This window comes from Drosophila guanche, unplaced genomic scaffold, assembly GCF_900245975.1.
Source record: "Drosophila guanche unplaced genomic scaffold, DGUA_6, whole genome shotgun sequence".
NCBI lineage: Eukaryota > Metazoa > Arthropoda > Insecta > Diptera > Drosophilidae > Drosophila > Drosophila guanche.
In genome coordinates this window covers 1,307,476-1,324,042 of record NW_022995757.1, presented here as the reverse complement: position 1 = coordinate 1,324,042, position 16,567 = coordinate 1,307,476, and the positions used below count along the sequence as shown (strand labels likewise).

General features: G+C 46.9%; 2 protein-coding genes across 2 annotated transcripts; one reads left to right on the top strand and one right to left on the bottom strand.

Annotated features, from left to right (window-relative positions):
* Window positions 1–3,509: 3,509 nt before the first annotated feature.
* On the top strand, window positions 3,510–5,399 carry LOC117590222 (heparan sulfate glucosamine 3-O-sulfotransferase 6). Its single transcript, XM_034282689.1, has 3 exons — window positions 3,510–3,950; window positions 4,035–4,519; window positions 4,587–5,399. Exons 1-3 carry the CDS (start codon window positions 3,804–3,806, stop codon window positions 5,092–5,094), a joined length of 1,140 nt encoding a protein of 379 aa, XP_034138580.1. The 5' UTR covers window positions 3,510–3,803; the 3' UTR covers window positions 5,095–5,399.
* A 1,345-nt stretch (window positions 5,400–6,744) lies between these two features.
* On the bottom strand, window positions 6,745–15,480 carry LOC117590447 (rapamycin-insensitive companion of mTOR). Its single transcript, XM_034283067.1, has 11 exons — window positions 15,034–15,480; window positions 13,372–13,582; window positions 12,751–13,296; window positions 12,535–12,688; window positions 11,596–12,462; window positions 11,339–11,515; window positions 11,058–11,266; window positions 10,201–10,992; window positions 10,001–10,125; window positions 8,288–9,939; window positions 6,745–8,226 (listed from the first exon to the last, which is right to left on the bottom strand). Exons 1-11 carry the CDS (start codon window positions 15,095–15,097, stop codon window positions 7,129–7,131), a joined length of 5,895 nt encoding a protein of 1,964 aa, XP_034138958.1. The 5' UTR covers window positions 15,098–15,480; the 3' UTR covers window positions 6,745–7,128.
* Window positions 15,481–16,567: the final 1,087 nt, after the last annotated feature.

The window sequence follows — 16,567 nt, the reverse complement described above, 5'->3', positions numbered from 1 at the left end:
TCAATATGTACATATATTGCACAGTTTATGGTCAAAGATTTACTGTCAAACCTTTCGTGGATGGCATTTAAATTTTCTTTTTGTCAATCATCAAAAATTGACCACAAAATAACGGTGCCAGCCAGTGTTAAGAAACGTGTGCCATTACTCATCCTCATTTGCAAGGCGCATGGAGGTAGGGTGTCGTATCCTATTCTGTAGGGTTTACTGTACGCGGGTTTAAGTATAGCCACTCATTCATACATATGGACGTACATATGTAAATTTATAGGGTACTAAATCACCTGATAGGGCAATCGAAAGCCTGCCGATAAAGCTTTTGAAAATTGATTATTTTCTATGTACATACATATGCACATTTACGAAGTGTATTGTGGGTGAGTTGGAGACTCGAGGAGGCAGTGCTAATAGTTTGTTTACTTTAGAGTAAAGAGAGAGAGAGAGTGAGAGAGAGCGCTGCTGTCGTGAGAACAGGGTAGATAGCACCTGCAATCTTGCATTCCTAGACATTTCTGTGCATCTATGTACATATGTATGTATGTTTTTATTAACAGAGATATGCACATTGTGTAAGCTGCACATATTATCATTTCGATCATATGGGGTATCGAACAAACTCGCTCTCACTCAACTAAGAGAAATATTAAATACGCACAACAAGGTTCAACACTGGTGAGGCGAGTATCTCGTTTTTACCGCGGAAAGTAGAAAATTAGCTTATTTCGTGAAATAGAGCCTAAACTCGCTTATAATAAGCAAAAACCCGATCACCCGTGGTTACCCCACATCCTGATAAAGACGGCGGGACAAAAGTGGCAGTAGATCCGCATTTTTACCGGATAACCTTGCCTCTCGGCAATGGCGGCCCAGCAAAGCCAGTAACACGGAAGCTAGTGCAGCGTAATCCGGAACCATGGCTGGCATAGGAAGGACCAGGATGGGCACGGAGAAGGCCACAGGATCAAGGATCCTAGTGGAGACGCGAAAAAAGAGGGAAGGAGACCGGGCGGGAAAAACAACAGCTACGACGTTAAAAACCACCTTGAAAGAGAAAGAGACGAAAAACAAAACTACCAAAACAATTACAAGTGAGAAAGGGAAAGCGGATGTGGATGTTTGTCAGACGTCCGTGAGTACAAGATCAACAACGACAACTAACAACAACAACAACAAAAACAACAACAACAAAAACGTCAACAACAAATACTACGAGGGCCACAAAGGCCCTTTTGTAGTGTATATAGATAAACTAAGCGATAATAATTCCAGGATCGCAATTAACCAGTTCGAGCTATCCGAACTTTTGATAAAACTGGGACTTGGCGGTATAGAGGAGGTCGCGAGGGTAGGCTATGGCAGGTGCAAGATTTTATGTAGGTCGGCTGACGGTGCAAACAAACTTGTGGAAAACAGTGCCTTCGCCGCCCACGGGTACTCTCCCCGGATTTTGCGGCACTTTGTGCAAAGGGCGGGTCTAATCTTTGGGATCCCTGGCCACCACTCGGAGGAGCAGCTCTCGGAGCTGATCATCTCGGACGTCCCCATAGAGGGAATACAACGGATTTCCAGAACAGACAGAACCTCGGGGGATAGGGTACCCACCGGCAGGGTCAAACTATGGTTTAGAGGGGAGCAGCTGCCCAAGGAAATCAAGTTCCTATACACCCAGGTAGCAGTAAAACCTTTCGTCCAGTTTAGCCAATGCTTCAAGCTAAGGCAGCTGCCAACATGGCAGAATGGAGGAACTCTATCAACGCAGATAGCCCTCAGTTAAGTGAAAAATTCGTGAGAACAACGTCCGGGGTCTCATCTGTGGCCCAGGAAAAGCTTAACGCACTGGGATCCATGCTTACAGCGTTCCTGGTGGAACCCATTGGTGGAACATTTCCAAGGGGGAATTGGTGAAGAAGTTTTTCCAACAGATCTTGGAGTATGTGTATGACTCCTCCAATGCTGAACTCGACCCAGGTTTTGCAAATTGTGCAAGGGGTGGAAGCGGGATACTCTAACAAAAAACAATGAAGATTCTACAACTAAACATTCAAAGTCTGACTTACAACAACAACAAACAGCTCCTCAATATGTTTCTAATAAACAACGAAATAGACATTGCAATCCTTTCGGAGATCTGGGTTGTAAATAATGCGGACTGGAGTATCTTAGATTACAACTTCATCGGCAAGCCCAGAGAAGACGGCTACGGCGGAGTAGGAATCTATATTAGAAAGAAAATTAGATTTAGCATTCTGAAAATAGACTGTGATCTGGAGATCGTAGGTATTAAGACCCTGAAACTAAACCAAAAACAACCTCAACATTTTCAGCGCATACACTTTCCCAATTCAAATCGGGCATTAAAAAGGTGTTCGAGCTTGCGGAGTCCCTAGACTACCCTTCAGTCGTAGGAGGAGATTTCAACGCCAAGTCTTCCAACTGGGGAAACCCTTCCAGTGACCGCAAGGGTCGCAGCATCGAGAATGCTACTCGTGAGGCAGACAGATAAAATCTGTCTTAACGACGGATCTCCAACGTTTTCCAGGAACCCTTCCCAATTCTCTGTTCTTGACCTCACCTTTTCTAATCACAGGGTCGGTAGTACATGAGTAAAACTGTAACAAGTTACATATCTCGAGGTGGCGATTTCCACCTTGCAAAGGCGGGCGGCCAAATAATCCCCCTCTACCCAAGGGTAGAGCGGTAACATAAAAACTCAAACAAAAAAAAAAAAATATGCACTATACTATCGAGTATAACATTAGGGATGTAATAGAATACAATTTGCTCCTTATTAACTCGTTCTGTTGCAGAGATTGCAGATGAATGTACCGGAACCCATAAAGATTCATTCCTGTTTACTGGTCCTTCTGATCATTATTTTGATCTTTATGTTTTATTGGGATATAGATAGAGCTTTTTGTGTGTACTGTGGGTGCATTTATCTTCACAGTATATTGGGAGAATAGATAAAAACAGAAGCTTCAATATATCAAATATCGAATGTATTAATCAGAATTGGACGACTATATGCTATACAGGCATGGGCCATTGGAACGATAGATCATATCAACATTTCTAACTATAATACATTTATCATACCAATGTACAAATGCGATTTTTGCTGCTTTAAGAGTTTCTTAAAGAACATATATTTGTATCCTATAAATTGATAAATATAGCAGATGAGTTGATTAAATAATTTGTAAACGCTTAAATCATTTCATTTCAACGACGAAAATTATTGCGAAATTATTCTACTCGTGTTTGTGACGTCATTAGCTAAGAAAAGAGAGCACCAAAAAAGCGCAATTGCTGCAAGGACGAGCTTAAGCGCGAGAGAGAGTACTTTCTCGCTCTCTCTCAATCTGTGTGCTTCGTTGCGTTTCTGTTTCTGCGCTTGTGCTCTCTACCCGGGCACCGACCACCCACTCGTCCATGCCCCCTGCCCACACATTGCGAGTGCGGCCGACGCTCCGCGTTTTCCTTGTAGCTTTGGGAGCACACGGGCACGGCACCCCAATGTCTTGGCACGGCCTTATCCCCGGCATTCACTTCCGGAATTTTGCTGCCGAAGACAACAACAAACCTACAGTGAGAGCGGCAGGCACACTGCACTTGCAAGTGAGACGCTGAGAGAACCACAGCTACTGCCATTGAACCACAGACCCTGCCCCCACCATCCGCTCAAACTTCAAATCGGTAGGTGAGAAATGCTGTAGACATTGTGCTTCCTGCTCGGCTGGGCGCCCGCTGGCCATGGAACGGTAGCTGCGGACGAGAACGACTAGATACGGGACGGCAGTGTCATGTTTGTGATGAGCATTTGGGGCACCAGCCTGAGCCTGAGTAGCCGCAGCCTGGCCATTGCTCTGGTGCTTTGCTTGACGCTGTTGTACTTCTCCTACAGCTTCAATGCCTGCCTGCTGGCCAGCATCAGTCGCAGCCTTCAGCAGGTGAGAGTCCATCCCCGTCCCCGTCCCGGTCCCCCCTCACCACTCCTCTTAAATCTTTTCCAACCATTGCCCGCCCACCCACAGAGCAACTTACGCAACCTGCTGTCACTGACGTCGACGCCCCGCAACGAAAGTAGCAGCAGCAGCAACGATTCCGCCACACCCGCTGCTACTCCATCGGCCAACACCACTGGGTCTACTGGCACTGGCAGCACCAGCAATGTCCCAGCCGCTGTGGGGATTGCCAGCGGTTCGGATGGCTCGCCCAAGTATCAGCTGCTGCGGCAGCCGGGCTTGCGTCCGTCCCGCCACCTGCCCGACACGCTCATCATTGGCGTGAAGAAGAGCGGAACGCGAGCACTGCTGGAGTTCATTCGACTGCATCCGGATGTGCGGGCGGCCGGCTCCGAGGTGCACTTCTTCGATAGGCACTATCAGCGTGGCCTGCGCTGGTACCGCCACCACATGCCGTACACCATCGAGGGTCAGATCACCATGGAGAAGACTCCGAGCTATTTTGTGACGAAGGAGGTGCCCCAGCGGGTCTATCATATGAACACGGCCACCAAGTGAGTTATCTGCCTCGTGCCATATGTGGCTCTCGCTCTCTCTTATCCTCCCCCCCCTCCCCGACAGACTGCTGATTGTGGTGCGAGATCCGGTGACGCGTGCCATCTCGGACTACACCCAGGCGGCCAGCAAGAAGGCGGACATGAAGCGGTTCGAGCAGCTGGCCTTTGTCAATGGCAGCTACTCGGTGGTGGACACCAACTGGGGGCCCGTCAAGATTGGTGTGTACTCGCGCTACCTGGAGCGCTGGCTCCTCTACTTTCCTCTCTCCCAGCTGCTCTTCATCAGCGGCGAGCGTCTGATCATGGATCCCGCCTACGAGATCGGACGCGTGCAGGACTTTCTCGGATTAAAGCGTGTGGTCACCGAGAAGCATTTTTACTTCAATGCCACCAAGGGTTTTCCGTGCCTATTCAAGTCCGAGGCACGTTCCACGCCCCACTGCCTGGGCAAGACGAAGGGTCGCAATCATCCGCATATCGATCCCAGTGCCATCGAGAGGCTGCGCGAATTCTACAGGCCATTTAACAATAAGTTTTATCAACTGACGGGCATTAATTTTGCCTGGGCATAGGAGCGACGGTTCCTGTTCCACCTCAACACTGGATATAGCGGAGGGAACAGGCAACTTCTTGTTGCCACCACATGTGGCAACGGACTGATATTGTTGAATGCATTTTTGATACATATAAATTGTACTTATCTAGTATATATATATATATATATACAAACAACCACCATATACGGATATAGCTATTTAGATGATATACATATACACACACACACAGACAGATCTCGCAGGAGCGCCGAGATTATTGCTCAATTATTGGTAGCTTTATCAGGAGACAAATTCAACGATAATGGTTCCTCTCTACTCAAAACTCAAACTCAAACTCATCGAAAACAAAATAAAACCCATGCACTGACTATATATGTACTCAAACACCTAACCTTTGGTATGCCCCTAAACATATATCCTATATACTATATACATTTATAGAAAGAACAAATAGAGCTTACCATGAAATTCCTACAGAGTCTTCTCCACGCATACCCAAATCAATACCAGGACATTGGTCATACGAGTATTCGTATATATATAAATATTTATATATGTATGCATATGTATATGCCATGTACCATAATATTTATAAAAATTCAAGAGTTTACTTCCAATGCATGCATGACTCCTCTCCTCCAACAAATACATTCCTAAAACTAATAAAATGCTTAGCAAATTTCAATCAAAAGAAAGGAGCAACAAAAAATCTAAAACTTTGGGGTGCATCTCCCGAGGGTTCAGCTATAACACCTAAACAAATGCAGCACAGATGGTAATAGGAGTTTTCGGATCTATTAACTGGGCATTCACTTTCCTGCCTTTAAATCTAATCGAACACAAAAAAGTATTAACTATTAACGCAGTTAATGAGAGAGGAGAGAGTCCCATAAAGCAGAGCCTAGGGCGAGATGTTTCTTCTCAATCTGTAGAATTTTCTTCTATAATTATAATCTTTGATATTAATCAAACCCAACATCCCATATATTCCTATTTTTTATAATCGTGATAATCGTCCCATTGTAAAGCTTATTTGCACATTCTTCGACTTCGGGATAACCCATCCAATTTGTTTTATTTCTATCTATTTGTTTAAGCTCCTTTCTCAATCAAAATTAGCGTGGGGAAAACCAACAAAAGGAGTGGAACAGCCATGTCCCGCACAGGAATTCTAGATCCTGTTCTCAGAGATTTATCTTTTGGGCATCCGTGAGTGAGCATGTGAGTGCTAATACAAATGTACAAATGTTCTCCGTAATGTATCCTACAGGGATCTAAATGTGATTATATTTTAAAAATGTAAAAACCAATTTTTTCTTTGTATTTGTTTTTGGGTTTGAATTGTAATCATTTTTTAATTTGGTTTTAATTGTCTTGTGATCGGTTCACAATGTTCGTTTTGTTGTATGATAAATTGTTGATTTGCAGGAGGGTTCTCCTCTCATTCTATGGTGTGATAGGATCGGATCGGATCGGATCCGTGCATCGCTCGATATTTTTTCTTCTAGATATAGAATTGTGTTTTTGTTTTTAAGTACAATTGATTAATTAAATTGCGGTGGTTTGTGGTTGGTTTTTGTTTTTTTGTGGTTTGCATTTAGGTATTCATCGAGCTTTTGTTTGCATTTGTTGTTGTGTGTGTGTTTGTGTTTCCTACATATTTATGTATATAATAATAATGTTTGTTTGTTAGAAAATTATATGATATTTTTTGGGATTTTCTCCATGTGTGTCTGTGGGCGTTTATCTGTCTGTCTGTCTGCATGTCGTGTCTGCTTAAGGCCAAACAGAATTTCGATAGAAATATACCCTAGATGCATAATCGTAGATCGTAAATCATAGATTTCCAATGACAGTTACTAAAACTACAAGAAATTATCTTACGCTGCTAGTGTTAGGAGTGGTGCCCTATGCTATATGCCTATTCATAATATATTATTTCCTATTTCGTATGCCTACAAGTTCCTCTTTGATTTGATATATTACAAACATCCGGATTCGTCGTCTGGGATTTCGTTTTGAGTCTCTTATTCTGGCTGCTGCCTCTCTCTAGGATGTGGCCCGCTTGGATGTCCATTTGATGTTGCCATTGCTGCTGCCGCCTGCCCCCGACGACTCGCCCCCACCCGTGCCGATTGCAGCTCCAGCTCTGGCATCGAGCACCGCCTCTGATTTTGAGGTTTGCAGTCGCTTCTCGCAATACAGGCTTCCCACGGGCTTTGTCATGGATGCTGCCAGGCTCTTGGTCACCGTGGAGTAGTCCAGCGTGGACGAAGAAGAGCAGCCTGTGGTCACCAGCACTGGCGATACAACGCCAGCATCCGCATCTACATCTGGCTCTGCATCTGCACTTATCTGACGTTTTAGCTGGGGCACTGGCGTGGGCGATGTCTTTGGTGGCGTTGTCTGGCTACGATCCTTGATGGGGAACTTGTTCTTGGTGCAGCTGAGGTCCAGCTCCAACGTGTAAAAGCGCCCGCGCGTATACTGGCGATTGTCATTCCTTAGATTCATTGCAGCCACACCTGTACCCCCTCCACCAGTGGCTGCAGACGGCTGCGGCGGCGGCTGCTGGCTGATCGTGCAGACGCTACTCCGATTACTGTTCCCATGGCAGGGCAGGGCTGTGTGGGCAGTGGTCACTGAGCTGGCCTGGGTCCCAGCACCACTACCATCGCAGACATCCTCTCCAGGATCTTCATCTTCTTCGTCCTCGTCTTCCTCCTCTTCGTCTTCGCTGTCACCCAGTGTGTCCTCGGTGTCGTCGTCGATGTGCAGCTGACGGTGGGCCATCATCTGCTGCTGGTTTGCCTGCTGGCCTGTGGCAGTGGTGGGTGACTTTGTGAGCACCATACGCGGCGACTGATCCATCAGCAGATTCTCCCAGCTCGTCTCGTAAACGCTCGCCAGCTGGGCCGCTGGCTTGGGCTTCATCTGCGTCTTGTGGGCCAGCAGCATGGCCGATGGTGGCGTTGGCTCGGCTTTCTCCTCGGCGGGCAGCTTGCGGGTGCCAATAATCAGCTGGGGCTCCACATAGAATGCATCAAAGTTGAGGTCCAGGAAGAGCTCCTGCAGAAAACGACGCGCACTCATCCGATAGCTGCTTCTGCCCAACGTCTTGCAGGATTCTGAATACAGGCAAATGTCCTGAAAGATACAAAAAGTTTAGCGATTCTGAAAATGTTTTGTATTCCATGTGAAATCCCACCTGAAAGGCATGCGGATGCTTTTGCTTGAGCTCCAGCAGAGCCATCTTCGATTGCTTGGCACTGACCGGATTGGCCAGACGCTGCACATTATACAGAATGGAGGCTGTCAGCCTGTCCGGCAGGCTATCCTCACTCAGCATGCTCTCCGGCGAATGAAAGCTAATGTCTGTTCCCAGCGGCACCCTGGCAGAGCCAACGCCACCGCCACTGCTGCTGTTGCTCTTCTTGCCCAGCACTGGACCGGCCTGGATACCAGCCGCCACCAGGGCCGCCGCTGCACTGCTGTACAGCTCACAGGGGGCCAGAGTCACACCACCACATGCACTGGCACCATTGCTCTGGCTACCAGCGCTATCCTGACGCTGCTGTCGCGGTGACCGGGCACAATGGAGGCACTGGCTGCGCGCATGCTTGGCACCCTGCTGCCACTGCCGTGGCTGGCGGCGGCTCGCTGAGGATACGTCCGAGAGCGATGATATGACAGAGGATTCATCGCCGCCCTCGTTGTTCAGCGAATCGTTGAGGAACTGCAGCCGCTGGCTGAGCAGAAGGTTAATGCCCATTAAGTCCTGATCCTGTATGTCGCGCGACACATACGTTCGACTGAGATTTCGCGTGGGGAACAGATCCAGCACATTCTTGGGCAGGCAAATTCCCGTATAGCACGGCCCCTGCATATCATTCTGTGGCAGAAATTTGGGAGCATTCAGCGTGGGCAGCAGGACATTCAGCTCCCCCGTAGAGAGGCGACGCCGCACCTTGCTCAGCCTGGGCTTTGGATAGCTCCAGTCATGCTTGTGTATAAAGTCATGCAACTCCGCTGCTGACTCCAAGACGGGACGGCTGTGGGCGCGCAGAACCCTTAGTTGGGCATACCCCTTCATGGCCATCGGACTGAGGGTCGTGTTCCCCGTCCTACTCTGGCTGGTGGCTAGCGTATGGCGACGCATCAGCTCATCGCTCTCCAGCAGATTGGACATACTGGGTATAGGACTCAGCGGAAATTGTTGCAATTCGCTCATATTGGCCGCCGCAGCAGCGGCAGCTGCGGCCGTTCGTCCCGTAACCGATTCGCAGCTGCTCACACCCGAAGTGTTTGAGTCAGTGCAGGAGTTGTAACGTATGCGGTGCTGCTGCTGTTGGTAGGGAATGGGATAGAGACCACCACCACCGGCAGTGACGCCTCCACCTCCTCCTCCTCCTCCGCCCAGTAGGCTAATCACATCTGTTGTCTTTGATTCGGAGAGCGATCGCTGATGCTTGCCCTGACGCAGATTGCTGCCCTCCGGCAGGGTCTTTGACTTGGCCGCCGCCCCCGACCCAGGCAGCGTTCGATTGACATGCAGAGCCAGTGAATGACCATCATCCATGGTGGTTGTGGTGGCCGTTGAATTTGGATCTTGATTGTTGCCCACGACAGTGGCTGGCCCCGTGCCGACTCCTACCATGGGCTCTGTCTGATCGATCAGAAGATTCCAGTAGTAGGAGCCCGTGTAGTAGGAGCCATCTATCTGATCCTCCAGCACTGTGAAATTATAGGGCGGAGCATCTTCGTAGAAATGTCGCACCGGTGTATACTGATTTGACATCCAATCCTCTGGCTGGTGCACAGGCCACATGGTGTTCCTATCATGCCGCACACTCAACCAATCTGTAAATAGATTCAATTCACGACTCTGCAACGACACTACCAAAGAATCTGCAACACTTACTCAGCTTAAAGAGTATATTGGCGCCCGCTTGGGTGCCTGCTATTAGTCCCAAGGCACTGAAACAGGTGGCCCTTACAGAATATACCTCGCATTTGGTCACCAAAACAATCAGCTTCTCATAGAGTCTGCGAAAAGAAAGAGATTCGATTAGTATTGAGAGATTAAGGGGCACTCAGTGGACCAAGATCCAAGACCCTAACCTGGCATTTTGTTCCACAAAATATTCAATTCCATTCGCATGTGTGGAGGCATGGGAGAGCGCCCAGACAGCCGCCTTTAGTTCCAGACACTCTGCATCGTCAGTGCATTTGGCGCGAGTCAGTAGATCGAGCAGCTGCGGCAGATCCCCGTATTTACTCAGCGCCGTCATGCCCTGGCTGGTCTGCACCATTTGCCCGTATAGATGGGGGGCAATATTCGGGGGCACTGTCTGGGGCCGCTGGTTGCAGTTGCGTCGCGAATAATAGCCATCCTCATTGCGTATGTGCAACGTGAGGCTGGAGTGGGTGTCGGCCTCGACAAGGAGCACATATCGCTTGTTGTAGCCATTTCGCCAGTATTTGATCTCATCTTCGATGCGGGCCAGGCTGCTATTAAGGCCGCGCGACAGCGAGTAGTATCGTGACATTAGCAGGCGACCCACGTCACCGCGCAGCGTTAGATTCGGCCACAGGCTGACAATCTCCTCTAGGTAGTACTTGTCATGGCAGGCCTCCTCCAGCACCTCCATTGCAGCCAGGACCACACTGCGGTCCGCATCCTTTGTTTGGTGTATAATCAGCGGAATTCCCCACACCTCAAAGTGCGGCAGGCGGGCACGCAGCAGCACGGCCATAAACTGGGTGGCATACAGTCGACCGCTGCGCGTCTTCGCCGAAGTCAGAGCCTTCTCCAGCACCTGTCTGGGCAGCTTCTCGAAGCTATAATTGAGCCCGGAGACAATGAGCTTCACGTAGCACACATGATCCGTGACACGCACCAAAGTGATCAAACTGGAAAAGCATACAAATATACAAATGACAGAAGTGTGGGGGGAACGAGTGCTTTCTATACTCACTATTCAAAGACAGTTGTATTCTTGAGCACTTCAATGCCTTTGCGTGTGCGGCACATTCGTCCTATGTAAAGGAAATACTGCTGGCACATGGTATTGTTCATGTGCTGCGGACTGAACAGACAATCGTGGGCACGATTCGATGTAGTAACAGCCAGCAGATGCTGGCTAATGTCCGAAAAGTAGTCGGTGATATAGCGCATACATTCCAGCTGCAATAAAAAATAGATTCAGAATGGACAATGCTTTTCTTTTATGGGGAGAGATTGGCAGGGGAGACTCACCTGTCTGCTGCCCACAAGTACATCTATTAAATCCAGACCAGCACTGACAAACGCTGGCATGCTGTGCCCTGGCACCAGATCCTGATGTGAGAATCGATTATTGCTTGGCTTGTAAAAGTCCACCAAACGCTTGAGGAACTTGCCAAGCGTAAAGTCCAGCTTTCGTGTGCAATTTGACTGGAAAATAAATCATAGAAAGAGCACGAAGAAATTATTGTATGTGTATTAAAAATGATGAATATCATTTTTGAACTTACTCTGAGTATTGTGGTAATGACATCCCAATCCCATAGATTCGCATCCGTTTGGGTTAGCACACGGGAGCCGGTGAGCAGGCGATTTAGGGCTCGAAAATTATCAAAGAGAGCCTGCGGCATGAATTTCCGTTTTAATCGAAAGCTGGAACGTAAGGAATTTGACGAGGATTGCGATTGCGACTCATCGCTGGAGGATACCGAATCGAGACGCTGACGATCCAGGGTGGCATGAAAATATCCCGATAGCGGCACTGAGGAGCCCGCCGCCGCAGCCGTATCCTGTAGCTGTAGGGCGGGGCCATGCTGCTCCTGCACGTTGAGGTGGCGCCGAAAGAGTCGCGTCTGAATGAGGGCTCCTCCTTGAATAATACTGTCCAGAAATAGACTGCAAGATGCCGGCCTCTGGCGCAGCATCTTCTGGTAGTTCTGCAGCGCCGCCACAGCTGCATTGGCCTGTTGATTCCCCTGCGTAGCATGGCCAATGAGCGTGGGCAGGGCCGGACTGGTGCAGCAAATGTCCGGCGGCAGGTGTGTGTGCATCAGCTGAAGTATCTTGCCAATGAGGACGGTGGCCCGCACCGAAACGAACTGATCGCTGGCAACGGCCACCTCAACGAGCGCATTCAGGAGGCCCGTCTCCAGGAAGCAGTACAGAAGCAGGGCCAAATGCTGTTCAACTACATTTGGTGCTCGGGCAGCCAGGCTTGGCAGTATCGAACGTCCCTCAGCGGAAACGAAGCCGTTGCTGAGCAGCCACGAGTCCTGAAAGTCCGAGGGATCCACTGCCTGCAGTGCCACCGCATAGTCATCCGTCCAGGCGGGTTGCGGCAGCGACAATAGCTCGTACAGCAAATCCAATATTGCTTTCTATATGCATGGCAGGAAGATTTCAATATAAGAGGGAGGAACCAACAAACATGAGGAGGAGGTGGCACTCACTCTGACTTCAATCTGATTTAAATATAAAGCGTCGACTATTGCTTTTAGGCCTGAGGGTTTGCTTGGATCACAGAATTCGAGGGTGCCCGTCCAGCTGCGCAGCACGGAGAGCAATGCCAGCCGGCAGCTGGTGTAACGAAGCTCGCGTGCATCTCTGGAAAGGAGAACAGAGAATTTAAGTTTTGGAGAGATTCTTTCTGCAGTTCTCGCTCTCACTTGTTCTTGTCCATGATACCCAGTCTGTAGGTGAAGTCACAGTATGGCGCTGCTAGACAATCGAGGCGCACTCCGCACATGTTCCGCGTTTGCGGCCACTCGAGTAGGTAGAGCAGAACGCCACATAGGCTCTCTGCGATACGGGGATTGTGGCACTCGAGTACATTGCGGGTAATGGAGGTGACGCCACCGCAGACTATGAGCAGGGCGGGATTGAGGACAGCAATTTCGGCCAGGGTCGCCAGACAGGCACGCAGCAGATTGTCGTTCTCCTCGATACCACTGTCCGCCAACGAGACGAGGCATCGGACTACCACCGGACTGATGTCCTCGGGGGCAATGGCCAGCATCTTGCGCACTAGCTTGAGGGCTTGCACTCGCTCATCGTCGTTCTTCAGCATCAGGTCAATGGAGCGACACAACAAATGCTGCAGCTGGAGGGAGTTGAAGGCCTTAATATCCTTGGGCGTGCTCAAAGCATAGCGAATGGTGCGCAATGCCGCCGCCCTCACTTGTGTGAATGTGTGCACCAGCGATGCACTAAGGCTAAGAGGAGATACAAAAATCAGGATTCAGGAGTATATTTAAAATCTAGTGAGGGGGAAGGATTGACAATAGTACCAGTAGAGTAGCTCCTCTGTGCTAAAGCGCAGATTGCTGTGATGCGATCCCTTGCGGGCGGCCAGGCAGAGCGAGGCCAGAGCATTGAGCAGGAACAGGCGCTTAGTGTCACGGGTCTCCTCCCGGCAGAGCATCGAATATATGTCAAAGGCATTCTCCGCTGCCGATCGTGTGGGGTCCAGTCGATAGAAATCCTCTGGATCTTGCGAAACTGCAAAATAAAATAATTGGTCAGAATGTAAACCATAAAATGTGTTGGCTGCATATTTTTGTTTTTTTTTAAATTAGTTTTAAGTTTAATTTCAGTTTCTATCTCTCTCTCTCTCGTCATACAGACACACAATAAATACGCATACACACATATCCGCCTATTTTTCTCTGTGTTTCTGTGTAAAACGAGCACACACACACACACGAAATGCATTGGAAAGCGAAGAAGATCGACGAGTGAAATTGATCCACGAGCGAAACTAATCAGCTCTGCTTTGGCGTCACCGCTGGCGCTGGCTGCTGCGTCTCTGTGCACGTGAAATGACAGCGGAGACAGCGTCATAGCACAGTTACGCTGCTGGTGCTGCTACTAATACCCTACATTCAGACAGCATTCATGTCAATTGTTTTTCATGCCACGCAGGGAGAAAATCATTTACCATATTACTTATATTACCGATCAGCATTTCCATTAAATTTGCGGCATCAATTTATCTTATAAAAGGGAGCATTACTCTTATATACCATAAATGGTCGAGAATCATAACAAAGTCGAACCAAATAACTCAGATGGTCCTCTAATCTATTTGCAGGGTATCAAAAGTTTCGACACATCAGAAGCTCTAGCCTTCGTTGTCGTTACAGCTAACTGTACTTGTATGATGGATATAGTGAGAAAGAGAGACACGGGAATAGAGTGGGGGGATATAGTGCTGATGAATGGAAGAAACCGAGCATTTAATGCGTTCCGCTGCTGCTGCTATTACCGCTGCTAGTGCTGCGTCATCGTTTGTATGGCTCTCTCTATGCTGCTGGCGACCGTCTCTATTAATAGACGGCCAACATGTAGCAAAAGAATTTGGTCAAATGGCAGCAACAACAACATTAACAATAACCAAAATAAAAATACATAAATATACTACTATACATATGTGCAAGCGAGTACGTACCGCACCGTACACAAAAGGCAGAAGGGTAACAACTTCTGGAAGAATGTGCAAGAATGAGGCTGCTGTGGCTGCTAATAAGAATGCTGTTCTGTTCAGTTCTGTTGAAATATGGTAACCGTTATGCGCAATTGACTTAACATTAACATTGACTGTTGCAAAGGGGTCTGTGTGGGGGCTGGTATGTGGTGCACCGAACACTGTATGTTATGGATAGAAGGTTGCTGACTTAACATCTACATATGCAAACAAATGTTAGAGTGGCGGTCTGCAATCGGAATGCATCCACCATTTATTGAATAAGCACTAGGCCACAACCAAGCGAACAACAAATCACCAAGGGAACCACAATAGCAACAGCTGCTGCTGCTTCTGCCTGCCTGGTTGGTTCAGATTTTACGCGCAGCAATCGCAATTGATATCAAAATGTTATGGCATGCTACGTCCAATGGTCGTGCTTATGTTAGGGTTATGCTTAATGTTAAATTAACATTTGTTACATTACCTTTAATGCGTAATTGTAGTTTGCTTCTCTTGCCAAAACGCCAACTGGAATGTAGGGAGGCCATCGCAGGGCTCAGCGGATGGTGGGGCGACAATGACGGTTTCGCCCGCTCACTGAATGGCACAGGGCCGGGATAATAACAGGCACTAGTTTCTATATTGCTTTTTTAATTTCACTTGCTTGTTTGGCTGCACAATTTACATTTTTTTTATTGGGCTGCTCACCGCATTTGCGGGAAGCCGAAGCGCTTTGCTCTTCTCTGGTGCTGGTTCCACGCGACCTCAGGGCGTAATTCACTCGGAACTGTTTTTACACAAATGATTAAACTAAATAAAAAAAGCCTAGTTAATCTGGCGAATCACCGCGAATCAAACCCGATTCACCATTATTATTATTTAAACTAAAATTATTTATTAAAATTAATTTTTGTTGCCTCTGCACCAGTGTGACCGCTGAATTATCGATCAAATACACCGACAGACCCTCGGAAATATACCTAAACATACCCTTGCATTTTCAAAATATACTGTAAGTATACCGTAAATCTTCAATTATTTTCCTCGTTCTTGAGTTTTTTATGTTCTATTTAATATTACTAGCTAGTTAGGAGTCTCCGCGCTAAAACTATACATTTATCCGATTTATCAATCAATTCTCCACAAGAGTGGCTAGCTTTCACGACTTTCTTTTCTTGGAATTTTTCCAAATTAAGTTTAAAACTAAAAAGGTCAACGAACATAAATAGCATAAAACGGTACGTGAATCGGAATGGGTTCTTGAGTATTTAACAATACGTTGCTTGTCAACAGGTAGGTAAAAGTATAGTATGGGAATTTTTATACCCTATTTCCATAAATTAATATAACAATTTAATTTTCAAACATTAATAATGACTAGAAAATATTAGAAATTAATTTAAAATATTAAATGATACTTAAAAGTATAATTTTCAAAATATAAAAATAGTATTTGATGTTTTTATAAAAGATTACTCTTCCTTTATTTGAAATTAATATTTGTTGCTTGAAATAACACATTGAAACCATGTTCAAGCAAAACGAACTCCAAGTAGTGTTCACCTTAACCCACTAAACCAACCAATAAAATACAAATTTAATACAAATTAAACAGGTGAAGAAAATCTTGAGTTAAACTGCGGAAATTATAAATCCCTCTCCACTTACAACCAAAAAACCGGAATATTTGTTGTGTACCTAAGCTGCGCTAAAGTTTCAACTTTCATATAATATTAATAGCCCGTTGAAACCCTCGGCGCTGATCACAACAAGATATTAATAAGTTTTCTACAAGATTGGCTGGTGTTAAGAAATACGTTTTATTGATTTCAAAATAGGGTTTCAAGAAAAAACGAACAAAGTGAAAATTACAATACAATTGTTAATAGCAATAGCCCACAAAATGCGTTTAACAGTCCAATGTTGCTCTAAAACAAACAAATTGTCGTTTTCCCATCGTCATTCAAAACCAGGGTCACCATTTTCGGTGTATTATATATTTTTCGGGATATTTTAAC

Bases quoted from the DNA above. Each gene is read 5' to 3' on its own strand.
- LOC117590222 (XM_034282689.1), top strand. From the start codon at position 3,804: ATGTTTGTGATGAGCATTTGGGGCACCAGCCTGAGCCTGAGTAGCCGC. The intron at 3,951-4,034 runs GTGAGAGTCCAT...GCCCACCCACAG, and splicing joins TCAGTCGCAGCCTTCAGCAG to AGCAACTTACGCAACCTGCT. The intron at 4,520-4,586 runs GTGAGTTATCTG...CCTCCCCGACAG, and splicing joins CATATGAACACGGCCACCAA to ACTGCTGATTGTGGTGCGAG.
- LOC117590447 (XM_034283067.1), bottom strand. From the start codon at position 15,097: ATGGCCTCCCTACATTCCAGTTGGCGTTTTGGCAAGAGAAGCAAACTA. The intron at 11,516-11,595 runs GTAAGTTCAAAA...TTTATTTTCCAG, and splicing joins TCATTACCACAATACTCAGA to TCAAATTGCACACGAAAGCT. The intron at 8,227-8,287 runs GTGGGATTTCAC...TGTATCTTTCAG, and splicing joins AGCATCCGCATGCCTTTCAG to GACATTTGCCTGTATTCAGA.